The sequence below is a fragment of the Lissotriton helveticus genome, chromosome 3_1 (genome assembly GCF_964261635.1).
Source record: "Lissotriton helveticus chromosome 3_1, aLisHel1.1, whole genome shotgun sequence".
Taxonomy (NCBI): domain Eukaryota; kingdom Metazoa; phylum Chordata; class Amphibia; order Caudata; family Salamandridae; genus Lissotriton; species Lissotriton helveticus.
In genome coordinates this window covers 590,113,794-590,138,068 of record NC_136061.1, presented here as the reverse complement: position 1 = coordinate 590,138,068, position 24,275 = coordinate 590,113,794, and the positions used below count along the sequence as shown (strand labels likewise).

The 24,275-nt window shown below is 51.5% G+C and overlaps 1 protein-coding gene across 1 annotated transcript in view; it reads right to left on the bottom strand.

Moving 5' to 3' along the window:
* The window catches only part of RPE (ribulose-5-phosphate-3-epimerase), a 272,270-nt gene that overhangs the window by 32,157 nt on the left and 215,838 nt on the right, over window positions 1-24,275 (bottom strand). The window contains exon 5 of the mRNA XM_078680565.1: window positions 11,901-11,987. Coding sequence (XP_078536691.1) covers window positions 11,901-11,987 — 87 coding nt within the window. The remainder of the gene's footprint in view (window positions 1-11,900; window positions 11,988-24,275) is intronic.

Below are 24,275 nucleotides of genomic sequence, written 5' to 3'. Positions count from 1 at the left end.
TCGTTCGTTGAGCCATTTCTTCTCCCGTTTTCGGCATGTTCTTTTGGAGGTCTGGATCTCTTTGGTGAACCAGGTGGCTTTCTTGCTGGTGCGGCTGTTGGAGGGTTTCTTGAGCGGGGGGAGGGTGTTGGCGCATACGTCTATCCATTGTCAGAAGTTGCGGACGGCGGTGTCGGGTCGGTGGGTGGTTTCTGGGCAAGTGTAGTGGCTAGCTGGTCTTTGGTGACTTTCCTCCAGCAGCGGCAGGGCAGCTGTTGGGTGCGATGGTGCGTGGTGGGCTTCTTGTAGGTGAAGTGGACGCAGCGGTGGTCGGTCCAGTGGAGTTCGGTGATGTGGTTGAAGGAGACGCGAGTGCTTGTGGAGAAGATGGGATCAAGCATGTGGCCGGTGGTGTGGGTGGATGTGGTGACGAGTTGTTTGTTGGCGAGGTTGTCGATCAGGGTGGCGGTGTTGGCGTCGTTGTTCTCGAGGTGGAAGTTCAGGTCCCCGAGGAGGATGTAGTCAGTGGAATCGAGTGAATAGGTGTTGGGAGGTCGGCAATGGAGTCACTGAACTATAATGGGGATAGAGTAGAAATAAGTGGTATACAGCGCATTCATTCATTTCCGCATTCTAATGTGTCTTTCTTTGACTTTATTATTAGCTCGTATTTGGGCCTGAAGGTTGACTTGTAATGCCACATTGAATCCGCACTGCGCATGATCCAAAAGTGCTGAGAGTTCTCGAGCAATGACATTGAACCAATGCCAATGCCAATGAGTGTCTTGCCTGCGATGCGCCTGGGAACTGCAAAGAGGAAGAGACTGAATGATTTCTTATACTTTGTATATGATTTTGCAACAATATTGCTGGGTGGAATAAAATCATGGGAAAGTAAATTATGGGTGGGAACATTGATCAACTTTATCAAATGGAAATGATCTCATACTGGTATGGTGTGATGACCGCTCCTTGCCTTTTTGACCAATCAAATGAGGGGAATACACACATGTGCAACACTGGGGAGTGGTACATTGCCCAGGACATGGTATAACTAAGGTAGGCTTAGTCAGTTAGATTGTCCGACATGTCACAGAACTGTCACTGACCCAACGTATGCTGAAGGAGAATCGAGAGCAGGGTGCTAGTCAAGTACTCTGTCAGAAGAATTGGGTATTTGCTGAGGGAGAAGATTTGATGACCCAGTGAGGGTCAGAGTGTTAGCAGCAGAGAGAGAGAGGGGTGTGATTCTGGCATTGCACTTAGCTGAGGATACTTGTCTTGATCTGCACCTGTCATGTCCCCCTGTCCCATTGGCACCGGATTAATCGGAAGTCCTGTCTTTGCCCAGCCCGTGGCCAGGGTTGGTCTTCACATCATTCTAGGTAAATATAATCTGTGTGGTATGTTCTTGTACTGTTTCCACGTCTTACCCTTCCTAGGTACCAATGTATAAAATACATCTTTTAATATTCCTACAGATCATTGCTTTGATTATTATTTTCTTACTTGAAAAGGCTTTAACTGCACTTGTATGGAATTTGACTCATATGACTACATAAAGTGTTAAAACTTTCCTGAGTCTGTGGTTATTTATGAAGGTAAAGGTTATAGTCTACCTATTATTCTAACTCCCTTGATCCTTAGGACTTAGAGCACGAGTGACAAGAAATTGTAAAGTCATGGTGTACAGGTATAAGTCCTAAAGTGAATAAAATTCTGATAGGCAGAAGGTAAAGCAGGATTACCTGTTCTTTGCGTGTATGTTATGGGCCCAGGTGAGTATGGTAAACTGAGCTGGTAATCCCACGTCATCACATATACTAAATGTTAGAAAGGCGAACCCGGGGGAGGCAGAAGGTGTCTGACTGACCACCCCTAGGTCTACCCCTCCTTCAGAGAAGGGACCGAGCGATGTCGAGAGGCCTCCGACGTGAGGGTCCTCTCCTAGGATCGTACCGCAGAGTAATCACACCACTACAAATGTACACCACACATAGATAGAGTTTTCAATCTTTATCTGGCAATAAGTATTGTTTCAATATATACAGCAGATCCAGAGATCTGGAAAGTCTCGTGACAAGGGGCAAGGTAGCGGGACAGTCTTATAGATGGTCGGTTGCCAGGAGACTCTACGCACAGCTCTCAATCCTCGAGCTGGGGGGTTCCGGAAGGTTGGGCCGCGGCAGCGACAGCAGGCTCCAAGGTGGTTCAGCGAGTGTGGACCGCGGCAGCGCCAGCAGGTTCCAAGATGGTTCAGCTAGTGTGGACCGCGGCAGCGCCAGCAGGTTCCAAGATGGTTCAGCGAGTGTGGACCGCGGAAGCGCCAGCAGGTTTCAAGATGGTTCAGCGAGTGTGGACCGCGGCAGCACCAGCAGGTTCCAAGATGGTTCAGCGAATGTGGACCGCGGCAGCGCCAGCAGGCTCCAAGGTGGTTACAGCGAAGATGGACCACGGCAGCGCCAGCAGGCTCCAAGGTGGTTACAGCGAAGATGGACTGCGGCAGCGCCAGCAGGCTCCAAGGTGGTTACAGCGAAGATGGACCACGGCAGCGCCAGCAGGCTCCAAGGTGGTTACAGCGAAGATGGACCACGGCAGCGCCAGCAGGTTCCAGGTAGAACAGCAAGGTGAGTTCGTCTCAGGGTCAGCGGCGACAGCGTCAGCACAGCTTCTCGACTCCGGGATACAACTGCCGTCCTACCCCGGGGCTGGCCCAGATATAGGTCTGGAGTCCTTTGATGTCCGGACCCTCTCGCCTGGGGGTCAGAGGGGCTGGGATGATGGTGTCCAGACACCCAGCAGGGGGTGGAGGCCGCACTCAGGGAGGCCGGAGGCCGATCGAAACCAGGCATCCGGGGACGGTTGGGGAGCCATCGAAACTCCCCTCTCCTTGTCTCTGGTTGAGTGGCCACTCTACCACCCGGAGGGCTCTTGGTGCCTCGATGGCGGGCTCGCCGGGGCCGCGGCTGGGCCGGGACCACGTGTCTGTGACGTGATGGGCCCAAGATGGCGTCGGGCCTGGAATGAGGGTCCGGGGTGGGCACCGGACCGGTAATGCTGGGGCGGCCCGAGTGTGCCGTGTCAGTGGTTGGGGGCCGCCGGGTGGCGGATCTGGTGGTTTGTAGGTCGTGCAGAGGTGTGCCCGAGGCCGACCCGGGCTGGATGGAGGGCCGATGTCGCCCGGGGCCCGCCATGCGGGAGGGGTAGGACCACGCCACGAGGCCGGGTCCAACACACGTCCCCTCCAGCTGAAGGCAGGGGAGAGTCACCCATCTTCTTGGGGATTCTCCTCGCCAAGGCGGAATAATCTGGAGAGGCCGTCAGCGTTGGCGTGGTCATTGCCAGGGCGATGCTCCACGGTTAAGTTCATCCCTTGGAGGGAGATGGACCAACGTAGCAACTTCGGGTTCTCGCCCCGCATCTGCATCAACCACCACAGGGGCCGGTGGTCGGTCTGTACTCGGAAGTGGGTGCCGAAGAGGTAGGGCCGGAGCTTCTTTAGGGCCCATACGACTTCGAATGCTTCCCTCTCGATGGTGCTCCATCGTTGTTCTCCGGCCAGCAGGCGCCGGCTGATGAAGGCCACAGGAAGGTCAACTCAGTCAGAGTTCATTTGGGAGAGTACGGCCCAAATGCCGTGTTCCGAGGCGTCAGTTTGGACGATGAACTCTCGGCTGTAGTCGGGGGCCTGGAGCACCGGGGCGGTGCACATGGCAGTCTTTAGTGTCTCAAAGGCTACTTGGCACTCGGGGGTCCAGTGCACCTTCGGGGGTAGTCTCTTGGAGGTTAGTTCTGTGAGGGGCCCCACAATGCTCCCATAGTCCTTTATGAACCGCCGATAGTATCCAGTGAGCCCCAGGAAGGCTCGGACGGCGGTCTGGGTGACGGGGGGCTCCCAGGCCTGGATGGCGTCGATCTTGGGTTGAAGGGGAGCCACTTGGCCTCTCCCCACTTGGTGTCCCAGATAGGTCACGGACCCTTGTCCGATCTGGCACTTGCTGGCTTTTATTATTAGTCCGGCCCGTTGGAGGGCCGTCAGGACCTTCCAGAGGTGGGTCAGGTGCTCGTCCCAACAGAGGCTGTACACCGCAATATCGTCCAGATAGGCGGCACTGAACTCCTCCAGCCCTGCCAGCACCCGATTCACTAGTCTCTGGAAGGTGGCCGGAGCATTCTTCATGACGAAGGGCATCACGTTGAAGTGGAAGTGGCCATTGGGGGTCGAGAAAGCGGATCGTTCTTGTGCCCCTGGCGTGAGGCCGATTTGCCAGTATCCGGCCGTGAGGTAGAAGGTGCTGAGGTACCTGGCGGCTCCCAGGCGATCGATCAGTTCATCCGCTCGGGGAATGGGATGGGCGTCGGTCCTGGTGACGGCATTCAGTCCCCGGTAGTCGACACAGAACCGCAGCTCCGGGGGCACCCCGGGGGCGGTGGCCTTGGGGACCAGGACGACAGGACTGGCCCATGGACTGTCTGAGGGTTCGACTACTCCTAGGGCTAGCATCTTGGAAACTTCGGCTTGGATGCAGGCCCGGACTCGGTCGGGGACTCGGTAGGCTCGGTGCCGCACGGGCGGACTGTCCCCGGTGTCGACGTCGTGAACACACCACTGGGTGACTCCGGGGGTGAGGGAAAATAAGTTTGCAAATTGACCCAGCAGTTTCTGGCAGTCCTGGCGCTGTTTGGGTGTCAGCGCGGGAGAGAGGGAGACCCCCTCGATGGAGCCATCTTTCTCGGAGGTGCTCAGGAGGTCTGGTAGAGGCTCGGAGTCGTCCTCTGCTCCGTCATCGGTAGCCAACAACAGGCTCAGTTCGGTGCGGACAAAGTGGGGCTTGAGCCGGTTGGCGTGTAGGACCCGGAGGGGGTTCCGGGGGGATTCCATGTCCACTAGGTAGGTGACGGGGCTCTTGCGCTCCACCACTTTGAAGGGCCCCGTCCATTTGTCCTGGAGGGCGCCGGGGTCGACCGGGGACATGACCCAGACCTGCTGGCCCGGCTCGAATTCAATGGACGAGGCATTTTCATCATACCAGCGCTTCATCTCCTCTTGACTGGCCTTCAGGTTGGTTTCGGCCAGTTCCCGGAACTTCCGAGTCTGGTTGCGGAGAGTCAAGAGGTATCGGAAAACATCGGGCGGAGTATCGGAGGCGGCCAGCTCCCAGCCTTCCTTGACCAGGCTGAGGGGGCCTCGCACCGGGTGTCCATATAATAGTTCAAAGGGGCTGAACCCCAGGGACTTCTGGGGTACCTCCCGGTAGGCGAACAGGAGGCATGGCAGCAGAACGTCCCATTTGCGCCGGAGGGGCTCTTCTAGGCCCTTGATCATTCCTTTCAGGGTCCTATTAAATCGCTCCACTAGTCCATTCCCTTGAGGGTGATACGGGGTGGTGAACTTATACGCGACCCCGCACTGTTGCCACAGGGACCGCATATATTTCGATATAAAGTTTGTGCCCCGATCACTTACGACCTCTCGGGGGAAGCCGACTTTGGAGAAGATCCCCATTAGCGCCCGACCCACTACGGGGGCTGTGATAGTCCGGAGGGGGATAGCTTCTGGGTAGCGGGTGGCATGGTCCACCAGGACGAGGATGAAGCGGTGCCCCTGAGAGGTTGGAGGATCCAGGGGCCCCACGATGTCGATCCCTACTCGCTCGAAGGGAGTGGTCACCACGGGAAACGGTTGGAGTGGGGCCTTGATTTTCCCCCCACTCTTTCCGCTGGCTTGGCAGGTCGGACAGGTTCGGCAGTGGTTGTACACATCGCTGCGCATCTTCGGCCAATAAAAGTGGGTCACCAGGCGGCTGTAGGTTTTGTCCTGCCCCAGGTGCCCGGCGAGGGGCACATCATGTGCCAGGTTTAAGAGAAAGTCTCTGAAGTGGAGGGGGACGACTAGCACTCGGCGGGCCCCCAGCTCGGCGATCTTTTGTTCACTGTACAGGAGGTCCTGGTCCCAATAGATCCAGTGGGACCCCGAGGAGTCTCCTGTGGCTTGCGTGGCGGCTTGTTGTCGGAGTCCCTCATAGGAAGGACATGTCTTTAGTTCCCGACGGAACTGCTCGCGGGTGGGGCCCCCTTCTTGGTGCCACTGGGCTAGTTCGGGAAGGGGCCCGAGCTCGGGAAGTTCTTCATGGCTGGGGCCCTGCGGCCCCAGTTCTTGTTCGGCCGTGGCCGTGGCGGGTGGCGGAGGTGCCGGCCATTCAGGTTCTTCGGGCAGATTGTCTTCGGTTGGGACGGCGTCCCGGGTGGACATGGATCGGGTCGTTACGCAAACCCATTCAGGAAGGCCTAGCATCCCCAGATGCTCTCTTTGCTCGATCTGTGCCCAGGGGGAACTTTCCAGGTCGTTCCCTAGGAGGCAGTCCACCGGGGCATCGTCTCGGACGGTGACTTTCAGCATGTCGGACACTCCTCCCCACTCGAAGGGGATGCGAGCCATCTGGCACAGGCTCTCGGAATTGTCCGCTGACCGGACAGGGCACAGAACGTGGGGCAAGATTTGTTCTGGGGTCACCAGATGGCAGCGGACGGCGGTTATGCTGGCCCCCGTGTCACGGAGAGCCTCGGCCCGGCGTCCGTTGATGGTGACCCACTGGCGGTACTTCTGGGTGTTGATCGGAATCTGGTCTCGGGGGATCATGTCTTTGTCGCCCAGGGACGCGAGGCACATGGCCGCGGACTCCCATTCTTCTGGTTCCATAGGGACCTCTTCTTCATCCTTTTCTTCGCTCAGAGCAGCGGCAGTGATTTGTCGACCGGGGGGCCCGGTGGGGCCGGGCCGCTGGTTCATGGGGCAGAGAGGATCATTGGCATAGTGACCCAGCCGCTGGCATCTGTGGCACGTAACGTTGGGGCGTGGCCCCGGTCGGGCTGGATGGGCCCCCCTCGGGCTGGAGGCTGGTGTAGAGGAGGCGGGCGAAGACCCCGGCGGGAGGTCTCGGCCTCGGCTGATGCCAGACCCGCCGCCTCGCGGCCGGTGGTTCCCCGGGGACCCTCGTCCGTATTCTCCTGTGGTGTTCCGGTGGACGCGGTTGCTCGCCCACCGATCTGCTTCGACCGCTAGCTTTCGCGGCTCGGTCAACTTGCTGTCGAGGAGGTGCTGTCGTAGTTCAGTGAAGCAGTTGTTGGAGAGGTGCTCCCATAACATAAGGTCGACCAACTGCTGGTAGGTAGTGACCTGACTGCCTTTGACCCACCCCTCGAAGGCTCTGCTAAAAAAGTTCACATATTCCACCCAAGTGGTACCGGGGATTTTTTTACAGTCTCGGAACCTCTGCCGGTACATTTCGGGGGTGAGTCTGTAGCGCGTGAGTAGGGCCATTTTCATGTGTTCATAGGAGGTCATTTCGGTGTCAGGGAGTTCCAGCAGGGCGTCCCTCCCTTCGTTGACGAACTTCCCCCACAGGCCGGCGCCCCAATCCTTCAGGGGCACCCGATGGGCGGTCATGGCCACCTCGTAGGCTTTGAACCATTGCTGGATATCATCGTTCTTGTAGTATTCTTTGACTACCTCTTTCGGTAGGTGAACCTTGGTGTCCACGGGAGGGGCCGAGGTCTTGGCCCCGGCCGCGCTATCTTCGTTGATCTTGGCTTTGATTTCTAGTTCTCTCAGGCCTCGTTCGTGTTCATATGCTAGTCGTTTTTCTTCGAGGTCACGTTGTCTCCGTTTCTCTTCTAGATCCCCCTCCAGCCGTAGTTGCTCGAGGGCTATCTTTTTCTCCGCTAGCTGGAGTTCTCCGTCTAGCTGGAGTCGTGCAAGCTCCAATTCGTGTAGCCGGTTGCGCTCCCGTTCTCGAGCGTCTTCATAGATGAGGTCCGCGTTTAGTGTTGCGGTTCTTTCCCCCGTCGGGGGTGCGCTGGTTTCCTGTTGTCCTTTCGGGCTATTCTCCTCTTGGGGTGGTCTGTCTCGGGTTTCCACCCAGGCTTGTAGGGCCGATTTGAAGTCCTCTTTTGTGCTCAGGCCAGTGGTAGCGATACCCATGTCTTTACAGAATTGTTTTAGTTCTTTGTGGCTGTATTCTTCTATCTTCTCTTTCTGGAATTCGGCAGGTAGGTTGGTTCCTTGGCTCGTCATGGTCTCTGTGTGTTTTTCCGTCGTAGCGGGTAGATCACTCTCTGTACGATTTTGCGTTGGCTCGGATCGCAGCGCCTGCCACCAATGTTAGAAAGGCGAACCCGGGGGAGGCAGAAGGTGTCTGACTGACCACCCCTAGGTCTACCCCTCCTTCAGAGAAGGGACCGAGCGATGTCGAGAGGCCTCCGACGTGAGGGCCCTCTCCTAGGATCGTACCGCAGAGTAATCACACCACTACAAATGTACACCACACGTAGATAGAGTTTTCAATATTTATCTGGCAATAAGTATCGTTTCAATATATACAGCAGATCCAGAGATCTGGAAAGTCTCGTGACAAGGGGCAAGGTAGCGGGACAGTCTTATAGATGGTCGGTTGCCAGGAGACTATACGCACAGCTCTCAATCCTCGAGCTGGGGGGTTCCGGAAGGTTGGGCCGCGGCAGCGCCAGCAGGCTCCAAGGTGGTTCAGCAAGTGTGGACCACGGCAGCACCAGCAGGTTCCAAGATGGTTCAGCGAGTGTGGACCGCGGCAGCGCCAGCAGGTTCCAAGATGGTTCAGCGAGTGTGGACCGCGGCAGCGCCAGCATGTTCCAAGATGGTTCAGCGAGTGTGGACCGCGGCAGCGCCAGCAGGTTCCAAGATGGTTCAGCGAATGAGGACCGCGGCAGCGCCAGCAGGCTCCTAAGTGGTTACAGCGAAGATGGACCGCAGCAGCGCCAGCAGGCTCCAAGGTGGTTACAGCGAAGATGGACCGCGGCAGCGCCAGCAGGCTCCAAGGTGGTTACAGCGAAGATGGACCGCGGCAGCGCCAGCAGGCTCCAAGGTGGTTACAGCGAAGATGGACCGCGGCAGCGCCAGCAGGTTCCAGGTAGAACAGCAAGGTGAGTTCGTCTCAGGGTCAGCCGCGACAGCGTCAGCACGGCTTCTCGACACCGGGATACAACTTCCGTCCTACCCCGGGGCTGGCCCAGATATAGGTCTGGAGTCCTTTGATGTCCGGACCCTCTCGCCTGGGGGTCAGAGGGGTCGGGATGATGGTGTCCAGACACCCAGCAGGGGGTGGAGCCTGCGCTCAGGGAGGCCGGAGGCCGATCGAAACCAGGCATCCGGGGACGGTTGGGGAGCCATCGAAACTCCCCTCTCCTTGTCTCTGGTTGAGTGGCCACTCTACCACCCGGAGGGCTCTTGGTGCCTCGATGGCGGGCTCGCCGGGGCCGTGGCCTCGGCTGGGCCGGGACCACGTGTCTGTGATGTGATGGGCCCAAGATGGCGTCGGGCCTGGAATGAGGGTCCGGGGTGGGCACCGGACCGGTAATGCTGGGGCGGCCAGAGTGTGCCGTGTCAGTGGTTGGGAGCCGCCGGGTGGCGGATCTGGTGGTTTGTAGGTCGTGCAGAGGTGTGCCCGAGGCCGACCCGGGCTGGATGGAGGGCCGATGTCGCCCGGGGCCTGCCATGCGGGAGGGGTAGGACCACGCCACGAGGCCGGGTCCAACACTAAACCAGCCTCCTACAATCCAAAAGGGTGCATGCTCCAGTGTATCACTCACAATGTTGAGGCGAGTGACTCCACAGAACCAGATCTGAGGGCAGACTGCTCAAGAGTTCTAGACACACAGACCCATTCAACATTAGAGAGTTAGTGGGACGTGAGGGAGGCCTTGACAACAGTTTAGGCACAGCTAAAATGTCTGGCTTATTTATGCATCACAGGTACATTAGAGATAAGAATAAACAAAATTAATTTGGATTGGTAGTGAAAAAGACCAGACCTAAAATCCCAATCCAAATTGTTCGTGTTAGAGATTAAATGTTAATAAATTGACTGAGGGCAACAGTTGCTTCTCAGGTGGAAGTATAGGATGTGTGGTTTTTGACAGTAATTTTGTTTCTGGTTACTAGAGGTGATGGGCCCAACGAGACACATGGGCAGTCCAAAATAACTCCCTGGATGTTGCGTGTGCTCAGAGCCCCCACAGATGTTCAAACATTGCAAGAGGTTACACAACACGGGCTCCCAACATAGTAGGAGAGGTCCACCCCACCGCAGATATACATGGACCAGTCCCTGACATGTATGACAGCCGCAGATCAATACCATAACATGTCCTGGAATGTAAATGGCTTAAACAACAAGATAAGGAGACAAGCTGTTCTCCTGTATGCCCCAGGCATCCTCCTCTTGCAGGAGACACACTTCATAGGTACGAAGTGCAGCTTTTGTGCCTGCTACGGATACACAATTGTGCATCATTCTGCACCCACCCCTCACCCCCTAGGGTTCTAGAGGAGTCAACATATTCCTCCGAAAATCATATTCCAGGATGTCAATGACAGTACAATCGGACCCACTATGCAGATTTGTGGCGGTTGGGGGTGGTCCGGGAGGGCTTCCCTTGAATACTGATCAGCCTGAAAGGTCCCTCAAGAATCCAGGACAAAGTGGGGTGCCACCTACTTCACGTGGGTGGGCACAATTGCCCCAGAGAGCTTTATGCAGATGCTTTATATTTTACAGAGTCACTAATTATCTGAAGAAAGTAAATCCACAATGAAAATCATTTATAAACTTCAAGGTGTCTCATTTGTAAACCATGTAATTGCTTTTAAAAACGTAACTATAGTCTGTGGATAATGGGAATGGGGCAGGTGTACAAGGTAGGGCTGGGAGTCCGCATAAGCAGTTCATAATGAGTGAGCCTGGTATGGATCATGTGGCGAGTCCATACTTATATCCACTAGTATATTCGTGTTCATAACATACTTATATCCACTAGTATATCACCGCAATTCGAAAACAAGTATTCTGTTAAACCATCTATCAACCATCCTTCTAGGCATACTAATGATGTACTTATGTTTTTATTCTTCTAGCCAGACATTCATCCACCCTTCCACACATGTACCTTCACTCATGCATCTATCCACCACCACAAAATTATACTGCAAAGGCTGGTGAGTGCATCGTTTAGTGCTCCATTTCAGATATTTGGTGCTATGGACTTAATATTAAAGCATTGGCTAAGATCACAGACTGCTCATATGCTTCTCTACTTCTTAGAGGATGGCTCCAGTCGCCCTTTAAAGGGAGAAATAGATATGATTTTTACCTCCGCTTCGTAAACTGAATTTGACCTGAACAAGGTACTTCCCTGTGAACAACTGCGCTTCTGGCAGAGAGGAAAGAAACTTTGTAAATATTTCTGAAGTATTTACACATAGCAAACCATTTGATCATCCTGATGCAACAGCTGCAAGCATTGGGATACTGCGACCACAAATGCCTTTTCTTCAGGGACCTGAATAAGCAAACCACTTTAGTTATCAGGTAAACATTTGCCATTAAGGTGGAGTAATATGCAAATACACCATGAGTAGATAAAACCACCTTTTTTAACACGGACATCAATTTGCAACATAAACTCAGATTTAATTGTATTTAGGAGTTGGATGGTAATGCAGAGATGAAGAACAAAACTAGAGCAATATCTAGGTCTGCGACGTAAAACAATTTGAGCACATCTCGGATTGTTTTTATTGACTTTCGACTTTAATTTGATGTAAAGGAAATAATACAATTATTACTTATTCAATCACATAGTTTTCCAAGAGTTTCATCAAAGAACATCCCAAGGTTGAGGCTCCATTTTCAGCCTTTCGTTGCCTGCAACTTGCTATGTTCTCTTACCCCGCTAGTGCTCATTTGTCCCCTCCTTTTATGTGAGGAAGGTGCTGCAATTCTGCATAAAGCAGCACTTGCTTCAGAGCGACTGATACTACAGTATTCCCTTTCTTCATCACCAAGCTATGAAGTTTTATTTAGGAAAGGATAAAGCCCATTTCTCACCTCTGCACATTTGTGAATGTTATCAGGTCCCACGCCGCCGTCCACCTCAATATCCAAAGACGGGAACTGTGTCCTCAGCCACTGAACCTAGGTAGCACCAGGGAAACCATGAGTAAGTTCTCAAAGTGCTGTATAAACATACATGCCTGCCTCCAACTATCAACTCAAACAAAATCAGATTTAAGAGCAGATCAAAAGTACAACTTCTAATAGCCAACAGCCAAGCCGAACAGTACTTTGGGGCTGATTACGATGGTGGTGAACCCGCCAGACAGGCTGTCAGTGGCAGGATCACAGCCATCGTGGGGCCATTTCCGGCCCGCCAGATTGTGATGGCGGGCGGTGTGCTGGCGGCCGGAAAGCCCGACCGCCCGCATCCCCTAGCAGGCACCGCCGGTCTGATTACGATGCTGGATCCCCACCAGCCTTTCTATGGCGGTACACCAGCCATGGAAAGGCTGGCAGGGATGGACTTTGGGGGCAGTTCGGTTTTGCACTTGGGGGGCCACCTATGGTGCCACGAAACATTTCCCTGCACCATGTGACAGGCATCACGTGGTGCCTGCCACATAGTACAGGGAACTGCAAAACTGCAGCCAGCAGCACCCGTCGCAATAGAAAACATGGCGCTTGCAGCCGCCGATTGTAATGCCATATGTGGGACCGCCACCTTATAGGCGGGCGGTCTCTATCCCCGACATGATGGCGGCCGGACATAAGTCTGTTCGCCATCGAAATCAGGCCCTTAGTAAGGAAACCCCATTATTACAGCTATTAAATCAATCACTAGCAAATTATTTTATATAATTTAATGAAAGCTTCTTTTCGTGCACCTTAAGGACGTAGGACCTTATAGTAAGTTTAGTACAGTGGGGACACTGCAGTAAACCAGAGTTTGTCCCGCCCTGCCCCTCCAAAATTGTGTTTTCCATGCTTTGTTTTGAGTGGGGGAAGTGCTGTGTTTACCCCAGTAGAATTTCTGCTACCTCCCCCCCTCACCCCCCCCCCCCCCCCCCCGTAAAAAACTCTGACCAAACAGTCTGTCTTCCAAGGGTCCGCAAGTCACAGGGACAGTCATCTCACCGTATGAATTCAGGCGACTCGCACTTATTTTCTCTGCTTGCATTTGCCACAGGCAGGGAAAATTCAGAGTGGGTTCCAAGTGCAATAACAAAACTCACTGTGTATCTGGGTTTTGTTTTCCGCTTTAGTGGTTTGTGTTCTCAAAACAACAAGCATTGACCAAGTCAATAGGTTTTGCCTATGCAAGAGCTATTGGCATTGTATTTTAGTCATGTTATACACCAGCGTGGCTGCTAAACTGATAGAGACTTCTAGCCCGATTACTTACCTTTGAAGTACCACCAGGCGTCAGACCGGATCCGGAAATTTGTTCGTGGGCAGGACCCCTGCACGCCAGTAGGTGGCGCCATTCGGCTCCACGTGGAGTCACTGGTACTGTCTGTCCCAGAAGTGACTCTTGCAATGCCTATATAGGCGCGACGCAAGCACGTGGTTCATTTATTTCTGCACCTTTCAGCACAGATCTGGAACAGCTACCCCTTAGTCATTTTCTGACTATGGTTTTTTCAATGTTTTGTCGAACTCTTTTGAGGTCTTACCTCCTGGTGTGGTAGGAATGTCATTAAAAAAAGGCCAGCTTCAAGCCCTGCGGAGCCTGTCACCGACAGATGTCGGTGACAGACCCACATCTTGTTTGCCTCTGGTGCCTACAACAGGACCATGACCCGAAGGTCTGTTCCGACAGCTGCGCAATGCACTCGAAGGTGTTGAGGGAGTGTACCCTCAAGCTTCTTGTGGCTGGATGTGCGAGGCCGCAACAATTTAGGTCTTGGTCGAGAGAAAGATTTCGAGAGTAGTCGCAGAGCCGGAGGTCATCGTTGCACTCCAAGTCATCGAGCCAACTGGGTATGTCCTGCTACCATAAGAAGAAAAAGTCGATGTGTGCTTAGACTCCACGTCGGCCGACGAGACGAGGGAGTGCCACCTCTCTAAGCTTGGCTCCGTGGTTGTGCCAGCACCTGGGCCGACTCCCCGCCTCTCCGAATTTACGGAAGCTGAAGCGACTGCGACAAATTGAAAGAATTTTATGAGGCCGGACACCTCTTATTTGGGTGGCCCGTTCTCTCTGGCGCTCCTGCGAGGACTGTGGGTTCAGGAGTGGCCCCTAGATTTCTCCAGCAGCTCTGGCATCAGTCGGGCCACAGGGTTCCAGAGATGGCTCAGGATTGGTGCCGGTCGTTCAACCTCGACCTTCATCGGCACCATCCTGAGGCAGACGCTCCCAGCGGCAACATCCTCATCCTTGACTTTGAGCCAGAGGGGCGTCGTTGACTGAAGCCGTGCCATCCAGCTTGAAGCCTGAGCCCTTTTCTTATAGACTAGGACTCAGGGAAGAATGGGAGTGGTCGCTGGACCCTGAGGAATACCAGCCTTATGAAGGAAGAAAAAAATGGACTGGTGCGAGGATCTGGGTGAAGCCAGTGGACTGGACACTTCTTCAGATACTGGCCACAGTGCCTACTTTGGCTTCAGAGGAGGGAGTTTCATTTGCAATGGTGGTGTGGAGGTTAGCTGGTTTCTCTTAGTGGCAGTCAAGACTATTATCTTGATAGAAGTGTTTCTGCTGCTTCCTCCTTTCAATGAGGCACTTAATGAGGTCTGGTTGGGTCAAAGCCCAGCACAGGTGCTTCTGTGAACAGGACGATTATCTGCCCCCATTGCCCCCCTACAGGGGATCCAAACTTCCTCACCCAACACCCCACTCGGAGAGCTTGGTGATCCAACCCTCTACACTGCATGCCTTTTGGCCCACTATTGTCACACTCTGTGGGACACGGTGCTGCCAACAGTCCCGGAGGAGGCCCGGGCCGTGCTCTCCCAGGCTGTTGCCGATGGGTGGGACGCAGTTAAGTTCAACATTTGATGTGGACTAGACACCACTGACTCACTAGGCAGAGCGGTTTCATTAACAGTGGCCCTGTGATGTCACGCCTGGTTAAGGACTACTGGCTTTTCTGGGGATGCACAGACATCATTCATGGACATGCCCTTTGATGGCTCCCTTCTCTTCAGGGACAAGGCGAATTTGGCGCTGGAGTACTTTAAGGACAGCAAGACTACAGCCAGGTGCTTGGGCCTTTCCATGGCTCCTAGTCACTCTCAGTCCGCCTTTCATGGCTACAGGAAGGGGCGTGCAGCCCTGTCCTTACCCTAACAGCCACCGCAGCACCCAAGCTTACCAGCCTCTGCGTGACCGTGGACGAGGCCCTTACCGTCCGTGGATCGGGAGGCCAGCGGTCGAACCAATCCACCACCACCCCAGCAGCCGGCAGCCTCCAAACCTTCCTAGTCAGCCCATTTACCATCACAGGCGCCCAGTGGGCGGCGTGATTCCCTATCACCTGCTCCACTGGCAGTCCATAACATCAGACAGATAGGTTTTGCAGATTGTCCTTTCGAGATTACCCCTACTTCCATGCCTCCTACTTACAACAGGCTAATGGAGGACCACATATCTCTTCTCCGATGGAAAGTGACAGCTCTTTTGTCCAATAGAGCCATACAAGAGTGCAGAAGTCGGTTGTGATTGATATTCCTGCTACTTTCTGGTGCTCAACAAGGGCGGAAGACTTTGTTCTATCCTACACCTGCACTCTCTCAACTTTTTCCTCAAGAAGGAGAAGTTTAAAATGCTCCCTCTTGCCCAGGGTCTCCTACCTTTTCTGTGGTGAGAGCTACTTCTTATCAGTGAAGCAACTCATCCATTTTTCTGAGACACCACCCATGCACCCAGCTTCATTGACTTTAAGCCTAATTTCTTCAGGGCCCATATTGTAGTTTGAACAAAATACTTAAAGTAAACAAAGGGAGAAAAGTTATGTTACAAATAAATAAATATGATTTTATTTCATGTCCGGGTCTTTGCAAAGTATTAAAACAACAAATGACCGGTATTTGGGTAGGTGGAAACCCTAGTTTCACTATAAAGCACTTCACTCAGTTCTATAACACAATACTTCAACTTTGCAAAGCCCATTTTCAGAAAATGCATAGTTCTTCACTGTTTAGCAACACACTGTCTAAGCCTTGTACTCGCTGCCAAGTTTTTTACTACCAGTAATAATCCAACTCCACTCTCTTGGCAGCCTTTTGGTTCCTCAAAACCCTATTTTCTTTAATTAAAAATTTGTGATAGACAAAACAAAATACAAGCAGATATATTGTGACTAGGCATCACAGCGCAGTATACATCGTTCTTTCTAAAACAGGACATAGCAAGTTACACAGTGAGAATAAAGCAGGATTCAAACAACCTCCAAATTGGACATAGCGGAATCAGGCACGATTTCAGCAGCCCAGCATTACTACAGTACATTTCCGCTGATTACAGTCCAGAATTGGGCATTGCAAAATTCCTGCTGTGCCACATTGGTCCTCCAAACCCAAGGTCCACCAGACACCAAGTTATACTGGATTAACCCGTACCCAAGAATCCTGTGGCTCAGCGGTGTCCGCCCAAACAGCAGCATTAGGATCATCCTTGGAGTCTTTACTGAGGAGATATGTCTGGTAGGGGTCCCAACTGCTTTTGGGTCTGCTGATGAGGGAGTAATTTGTTGTAAACCTCCGACTGTGTATTACAATAAAGCATATCAGCATGCCACTCTTTTAATGTTGGTAGTGGATCACCCACTCATCTGATTGCCACTCACCGCTTGGCAAGGAGAAGGCCAAGGGGTGCAACGCTTTTTCGACACAGAGGTCCCAACCCAGCAGAGCCATCTTAGGGTGAGGCTCTAAATCTGCGCTTATGATGACTCCCAGCTTGTAGAACACTGCACACCAGAAAGAGTAAATCCCGGAGCATTGCTTTTGCGAGGTGCCGAAAGCCAGCGTCCTCGCTACCACACCTATAACATTTAGAATTATCTGATAACCCATATCGAAACTGTCTCTCAGGGGTGCAGTAGGCCCTGTGAGGAACTTCTAGTGAATGAGCCTCTGCCTCCCGTTCAAAGAGACCATTTTAGTGTGAGTGCAGCAATATTGCCATTCTTCATCACTCAGTGGAGAGCCCACTGCCACTCCTATGTCCGAAGGTTTTCCTACATGCTGGAGTAAAATTTAGTAATCAGTTTGGAAGGGTCACTTTCTTTAATGAGAGTGGTGAGGGCAAGAACTGCATATGGCTCTATCATGCCGTCCCCTAGAAGAGTGTGCAAAGTGTGTCTCGCCCTGAAGAAGTGGAATAGTGCTGAAATTGACGGACGTGTTTCTGGACCCTGAAGATCATCCCAGCTGCATACTGACTCATATTGAAGAAGTCTCCCATCTTTCGAATGCCCACTGTCTGAAGTGCCTGCTTTGCCCCATAATCTTGTCCCAGTGGAAACCATAAGCACCAACTCAGAGGGATCTTTGGCATGTATTGCAGGGCACTCGCCTGCATTTGTTGTAACCCCTGCCACACCTGCGATGTAATGGCCAAGGATTCGAATATTTGATACCGCCTTCGTGGTGGGCGGAACAGCCTCTGTGGCAGAGTGAGCGGATCTGCTGCATTCCTCTCTCAGTGGTAATATGGGAAATCATTTGGACCATGTACCCAGTAATGTGCAAATATACTTTTGTGCTGCTCTGTAGTACTTTTGCAGGTCATGGGCCCCCAGATGTCCCATGTCATAAGGTAACGTGAGGGAATCCCACCTAATGCGAGGCTGCTTCCCAGCCCACACTAACCTGATTAGCTGCGAGCGCAATTGATAAGTGAGGGTTTGCGGCAATGGGATTGGAATATTCTGGAATAGGAAGAGAAACCTCGGTAGAACCACCATCTTCATGACTGCAACTCTACCCATCAGAGATAAGGGGAGCTTGACCCACCTATCTACATCCTCTGTCAGTTTCTGTGTGGCCATGCCGTAGTTATCCCTAATACCCACTGCTGGGTCAATAGGCACCATGTTACCTGTTAAACCCGGGATCCCTGGTTGGCTGAGGTAGGTACCTTAGGCCAAATAGGGACCCTCGTTTCCACATCAGGGAAAGGAAGGACACCTTCTGAGATAGCCACCGCTCACCCACTTGGTAGCTTGGCACGAGTAACCAGGCTTATTTTTAAGGCAAATGTGTAAAGTATTTGCAACCACGCTCACAGCAACCCAATGATGACACCACAAATCGACACCACACGAGTTTATAAAACGAGTACACATTTTATATAGAAAAGATATACGATTAGACCACATAATATAAATCAAACATGTGAGTATGCGTAATATTTCGCCTGGCTGGTTGTTAAGCCAGCCAGCCCATGTAAGTTCTGACGATATTAATGAGCACTTCTAAACATTTCACTGTAGTCCTAATGCCATGTTATTCAGTTCGTGATGCTAGAATCATCAGGCACTCTGCAATGGAAAAGTAATGCAAAGCGTAACGCAACAATCAGGCACTTTGCAAGGTAAAAATAATGCAGTGCATAATGCAACAACCAGGTACGTCGTTTTGAAGAAATAAGGCAATGCGTAATACAATAATCAGGTAGTTTGTTATACAGAAACAATGCAATGCGTCATAAAACAATCAAGTAGTTCGTTATGCAGAAATAATGCCATGCGTCATACACTAATCGGGTATTGATTTATGCAGAAATTATGCAATGTGTAATACGACAATCAGGTACTCCGTTATGCAGATATAAGGAAATACGTGTTACACTCCAGCACCGATCACGGTGCCTAGGCAGTTCTCTCCGCCACTTCTTCTGACTCGCAGTCAGCCTATGTCAACAGTTGCCCCCAACACGGGTATGGTATAACAAAAAGTGCAGCTCCGCACTCCGGCCCCGGTACTGCCACTCCCTTGACAAGTACGGGCCGCGATACGAGCCGAAGCAGAGGCTCGCGCTGCCGGAATGAGAGAGAGGCAGAGAGAGTCTCTCTCCAAGCCCGCACCCTGCCCAGGCGTCGACACACGTTACCTGGGGGTACGACCTCACGCTCCTCTACTAGCGACTTGGGCCTCCGATGCAATCTTTGTGAATGAGCAATGGTGGGCTCTGGCCGGCGGCTCATCTCCGGGGCTGCCAGTCCGGGCTGCTACTGCTTCGAAGATCTCAGGCTGCCACAGGGCACACGCACACAGCGTCGCTGAGACTCCCTTGAGCTTCGGGTGCACGATCACAGGGCACTCCTCGCGAAGGTCTCAAGCTGCAAAGAAAACGCACACAGCGTCGCTGAGATTCACTTTAACTCCAGGTGCACGTTAACAAGGCAATCCTCATGAAGGTCTCTGGCACAAAGCACACACACAGAGCGTCGCAGAGACACACTTGGATTCCGGGTGTGCACGATAACAAGGCAATCCTCACAAAGGGTTCAGGCTGCAAAAAACACACACACAGCGTTGCTTGGAAACATTTGTGTTCTTGAGTTTCCACAACAGGGAGACAGCTCACCTCGGGCCCTTGGGGATAAGTTACTTCAGGACAAAGCACAGCAAAGTCCTTTCAAGCAGGGGGACACAGCACACAGCAAAGTCATTTTAGCCTTTCATTGGTTAAAACAGCAAACTGCTGGCCAGCCCCAGAACACGCAGCAAGGGTCAGTCCTTTCCTTCACTCTCTTCACTTGCTTCTTCCTTGGCAAAAGTTTCTCTTGACCACGAAGTAGCTCCAGTCTTGTTCACACTTGATCAAGCCATTCTCCAAAGTTCAGGGGCTTGAGCTCTCATAGTTATACCCCTCAATGGCTTTGAAGTCTCTGTGTTCAGGGGGCACTGACCCCTGTACAAACCAGTTCTGGGTGCCTCCCTGCCAGTGACACCTTCTTCCTTTGATTAATGGGGGTCTGGTTTCTCAATCACTCAGCAGGAGATGTGACAATTGTTTTATAACAGCAACCCAGTCCTCTTCACCTCTAGGGGCTACTCCTCCCCCTACACTCCAGATGCAGGTCAGCCTGTTGCTGTATCGCCTCCTCCCCTGGGTCAAGACATTCCCCAGATCCTATCGCTTTCAAAACCAGACAGTCAATCCATAGCCAGGCAGAGACACACAGACATGTTAGAGCACAAAAACCCAGCCACTGCTAAAAGAGTGGCTTCTAAACACAGAATGCAAAAACTGCCTTAATAAAAAGATGTGTTATTACATTGTGAGTTCAGGCACACTAAACTTCACCTCTCCATCTTAAGCCTTTGGGAAGATAGGCTGGAAAACATATTACACAGCCTTCCTATGAGCAAGATGGCCTTTCAACAGTGAAAAACAAAATGGAGATTATTTCACGGTCAGGACATGGTACACACTTTAGTACATGTCCTACCTTTCACATTCACTGCACCATGCCCAGAGGGTACCTTGGACCTACCATAGGGGTGTCTGATGTGCATAGAAAGGGAAGGGTAAGGCCTGGCAAGTGGGTGCACTGTCAGAACAACATGACAGTTTAACAAACTGCTTGCAGGCACTAAAATGGCAGGTCAGAGTTCCCTTTTTAAGGCTACTTGTGTGGGTGGCACAATTAGTGCTGCAGGCCCACTAGTAGCATTTGAATTACCAGCCCTGGCACACATAGCGCACTTTACTAGTAAGGTAAACATACAAATCATGGACAACCAATTACCATTACACTTTATACAGGAAGCACTTGCACTTTGACACTGTTTAGAAGTGGCAAAGTGTCCAAAGCATCTATGTTGGCAACACCATGTCAGAAAAAAAGGTCTAGGGGGAACGCAAAAAAGTTTAGGGAACTTTAGCCAAAAAGGGCCTAGTCCTACAATACCCAAATAGCGTACCGAATCTGGGGTCCATTGCAAGGAAAACTCCTTCACAGGAGCTGTGGTGGTCTGGGTTAGAGAGAATATAATAGACTTGCCACAGTTAATGCGCAACCCAGAATACCTACCGAACTGGATCCACTCATGCAGCAGAGGGGAAAGATTCTCATCCGGGTCTCAAATGTACAGTAGGGTGTCTGCGTATGCAGATATACTAAGAGTGCAGCCTGGGAAACCCAACCCTCTGTGTGTATGATAGTGACAGTTTGCGCATGCTAGTGGTTCAGCAACTATTGCGTACAGAAGGGGAGACAGCGAGCACCCCTGTCTGGTACCCCACGTGATGCTAAATGTATCAGAGACAACATCTCCAAATCTCACCCTGGCCGTTGGTGAGGTATATAGGATTGAGACCAGGCGAAGAAACACATCACCAACCCCAATCCGGCACAGGACAGCAAACAAACCCCCACTCCACGGCGTCTAAGGCATTCTTGGTATCGAGAAAAACCACAGTGGCCTTGACATCCGGGCTCAGTCTCTGCACCACACCAAACAGTGTCCTCAGATTTTGCACCAAGTTAAGGCCTGGGACAAACCCTGCTTGTTCCGGACGGATAATGCCTGGTAACAATGGGGACAACCTATTGCCAAGATCTTGGTATCCAAATTCTGCAGGGACAATGGTCTGTACGATGAGCAGTGATTTGGCTCCTTGCCCGTCTTCAATAGTGTGACAATCACTGCCTCCCACAATGAAGGGGGCATTGTACCAACTTCTGCCATTTCCTCATAGAGTGTCTTAAGATGGGGGATCAGTAGCTTCTGGAATTCTTTATAAAATGCCACCGATAATCCATCTATTCCAGGCGCCTTGCCAGAGGGCATACCCCATAGTTCCTTCCTAATTTTGTCCAATGTCCGTGGGGCCATCAAATGCTCCCTGTGTTCTGTCAACAGCCATGGCATTTTAATATAGGACAAATAGTCGTTGAGTGCATAGTAATGAGTCGGTATTTGTGACGTGTACAAAGTCTGATAATAGGAGCGGAAATGATCCACAACATCATCAGGTCTGTGTAAAGGGAGCCCGTCATCATCTTTCATGTCGGTCATCTTGTCTAGGTCTCTGTTAGGTCTCAGGAGCCCGCTAGCGTGGCACCTGGTCTCTCCCTCTCCCCATAACACCGTGAGGTAGCATACTTTCCCATATGTATGAGCTCATAATTTGCAGTGTCCTGAAACTCGGGTAATTTTTGGTTAATGTCTGAAGCTACAGGAGGTTCCCCGCCACCAGCAAGCATCCCCTCCAATCTTTCTATTTCCTGTTCAAGAGTCATCAACCGATTGCGTATGGACCACAGTACTCCCGCATGGGTGGAGATCACCACCTCCCTGGTCTCCCAGACCGTGGTAAATACCGGGACAGAGTCTAAGTTGGTTGTGAAGAACTCTTATCTTATCTTATCTTATCTTATCTTAATAGGAACTTATAAAGCGCACAGCCACCCAGAGGTTTCATGGCGCTGAAAAACTCTTCAAATGCGGTCAACAAATCTGCCTTAACCACTTCCATGCTAATGACAAGGTCAGCTCGTCATGCAGTTTACTGGACCTGTGCTTATGACGAGCTGCCCTTGTCATGAACAATGGGAAATGTCAAAGCCCAGCACCCAGCGGGAATTGCCTTAGCAGGCAAGGTGTTAAAGACAGCATCTAGCAGACAGTATGGAGGGAACCACAAGGTGAATGTGGGGACTCTGGGTAATATAGATTAGAGTGTGAGCTGGACAGGAGAATGGTCCGAATATGTCCTGGGGAGATGAATGCAAGTCCCTCTGATGGTAGCCAATAATCAATGCAAGTGTGTGTATCATAGACTGAGGTGTAATGTGTATAGCTCCTTCCTGTGGGTGATCTATATCTATATAAGTCCAATAAACCTCCCCTGCACATAATATCCATTATGGCCAGTGCTGCCGGAGCTGGGCACCTGGGTTGACCCATTTTCGTTGGGTCGTCGGCTGGAGACAAGAAAATAAAAGAGAAGGAGTTGCAGGCACGCGTGGACGTCTTGAAGGCAACAGGAACTCATCATATCTAATTTAAAGGAATTGAACCTTAACTGAAGATTATTGAAGCCATCCAGAATGCACCCACACTTTTGAACAAGGACCAACTCTATTCTTTTTTAGGTTTGGTGGAGTACTATGCCAAATTCGTCAGCAACTTTTCCACCAAAAGTGCTTCCATGTGGAACTTTCTAAAGAAAAATGTCAAATATGTATGGGATGTTGACTGCAACAATAATTTTGAGTCAATCAAAGAAGAGATTGTACATACAACAGAAGTCCTGTGCACCAGTTCTATCACATATGAAAATGTATGAGGTTCGCGTTGTCGGTGATATTTCCGACCCAGCAATTACGGGTATGCAGGAGGTACCATGAGCGATAATCCTGGTACTGAGTGAGGACGGGCGGGTACAGCCGTCTTCACGGCGATCTGGGTTGGCGCCTGGGATCGAGACCGGTAGTGTCTCAAGTCAAAGTAGTTGTCTCCTACTTTGACTTGAGACACTACCGGTCGATGGTACCTCCCTCATACCCGTAATTGCCGGGTCGGAAATATCACCGGCGACGTGAACCTCATACCATTGAAATTACACAGCCCTGAAGTCACGGTCCCAGTGCCCGCTTGACGAAACACGTGTTGGCTGGTTGTTTTTCGTTGATGTAACTCTTCCAGAAAGGAGAATGAATACACTGCATGTCGAAAGAAAACATACATATGTGCCTACTTGTTTCATTTTATTCTGCTTTGCACCATTGATGACTTTCATACATATTTGATAGAACCTGTGCACAGGACTTCTGTTGTATTTACGGAGTGGGCCCTGGCCACTCTCTGCAGAGGTTTTTTGGGGTCTCCTCTGACTTGTAGCACCGTCCATTATTACTTCTCTACATCGTATACCTACCGCTACCAGCACAGGCGCCATTCTTCCTGTACATTCAGAAACCCCACACAGAGCCCTAAGAGATTGTACATGCTCGTCCCCTTAAACTCTTTGATATTAATGATTTATGTATTGTGTCTACTGATGCTAGTAATGTTGGTTTAGGGGCGGTCCTTCTTCAGAGGATGGGCGATGTTCGTGAAGAAACCATTGATTTTGTTTCAAGGACCTTAAGGGGTGCTGAGAGCACCTATTCTACCATTTAAAAGGAAGCTTTCGGTTTGTGGTGGGTTGTTTAACACTTCAGAAATTTCTTGTGGGGCAATTAATTCATTTTAAGAACTGATCATAAACCTTTGATCGATTTGTTTTACACCAAAGGTGGTGGCAGGGCCACGCCACGTATTTCTAAATGACAATACAGATTTCAGGAGTTTCGCTATCGGCTTGAGTATGTAGCTGGAGCCATAAACCATGTAGCTGATTACTTATCCAGGTTAGTTCTCTCATATGAAGATGATGTTTTAGGGTGTGATGATTTAGAGATAGTTTGTGCTGTGTGTTCATTGGAAGATACTACTAGGGTTGCTCTTTCTTAACAGGAATGG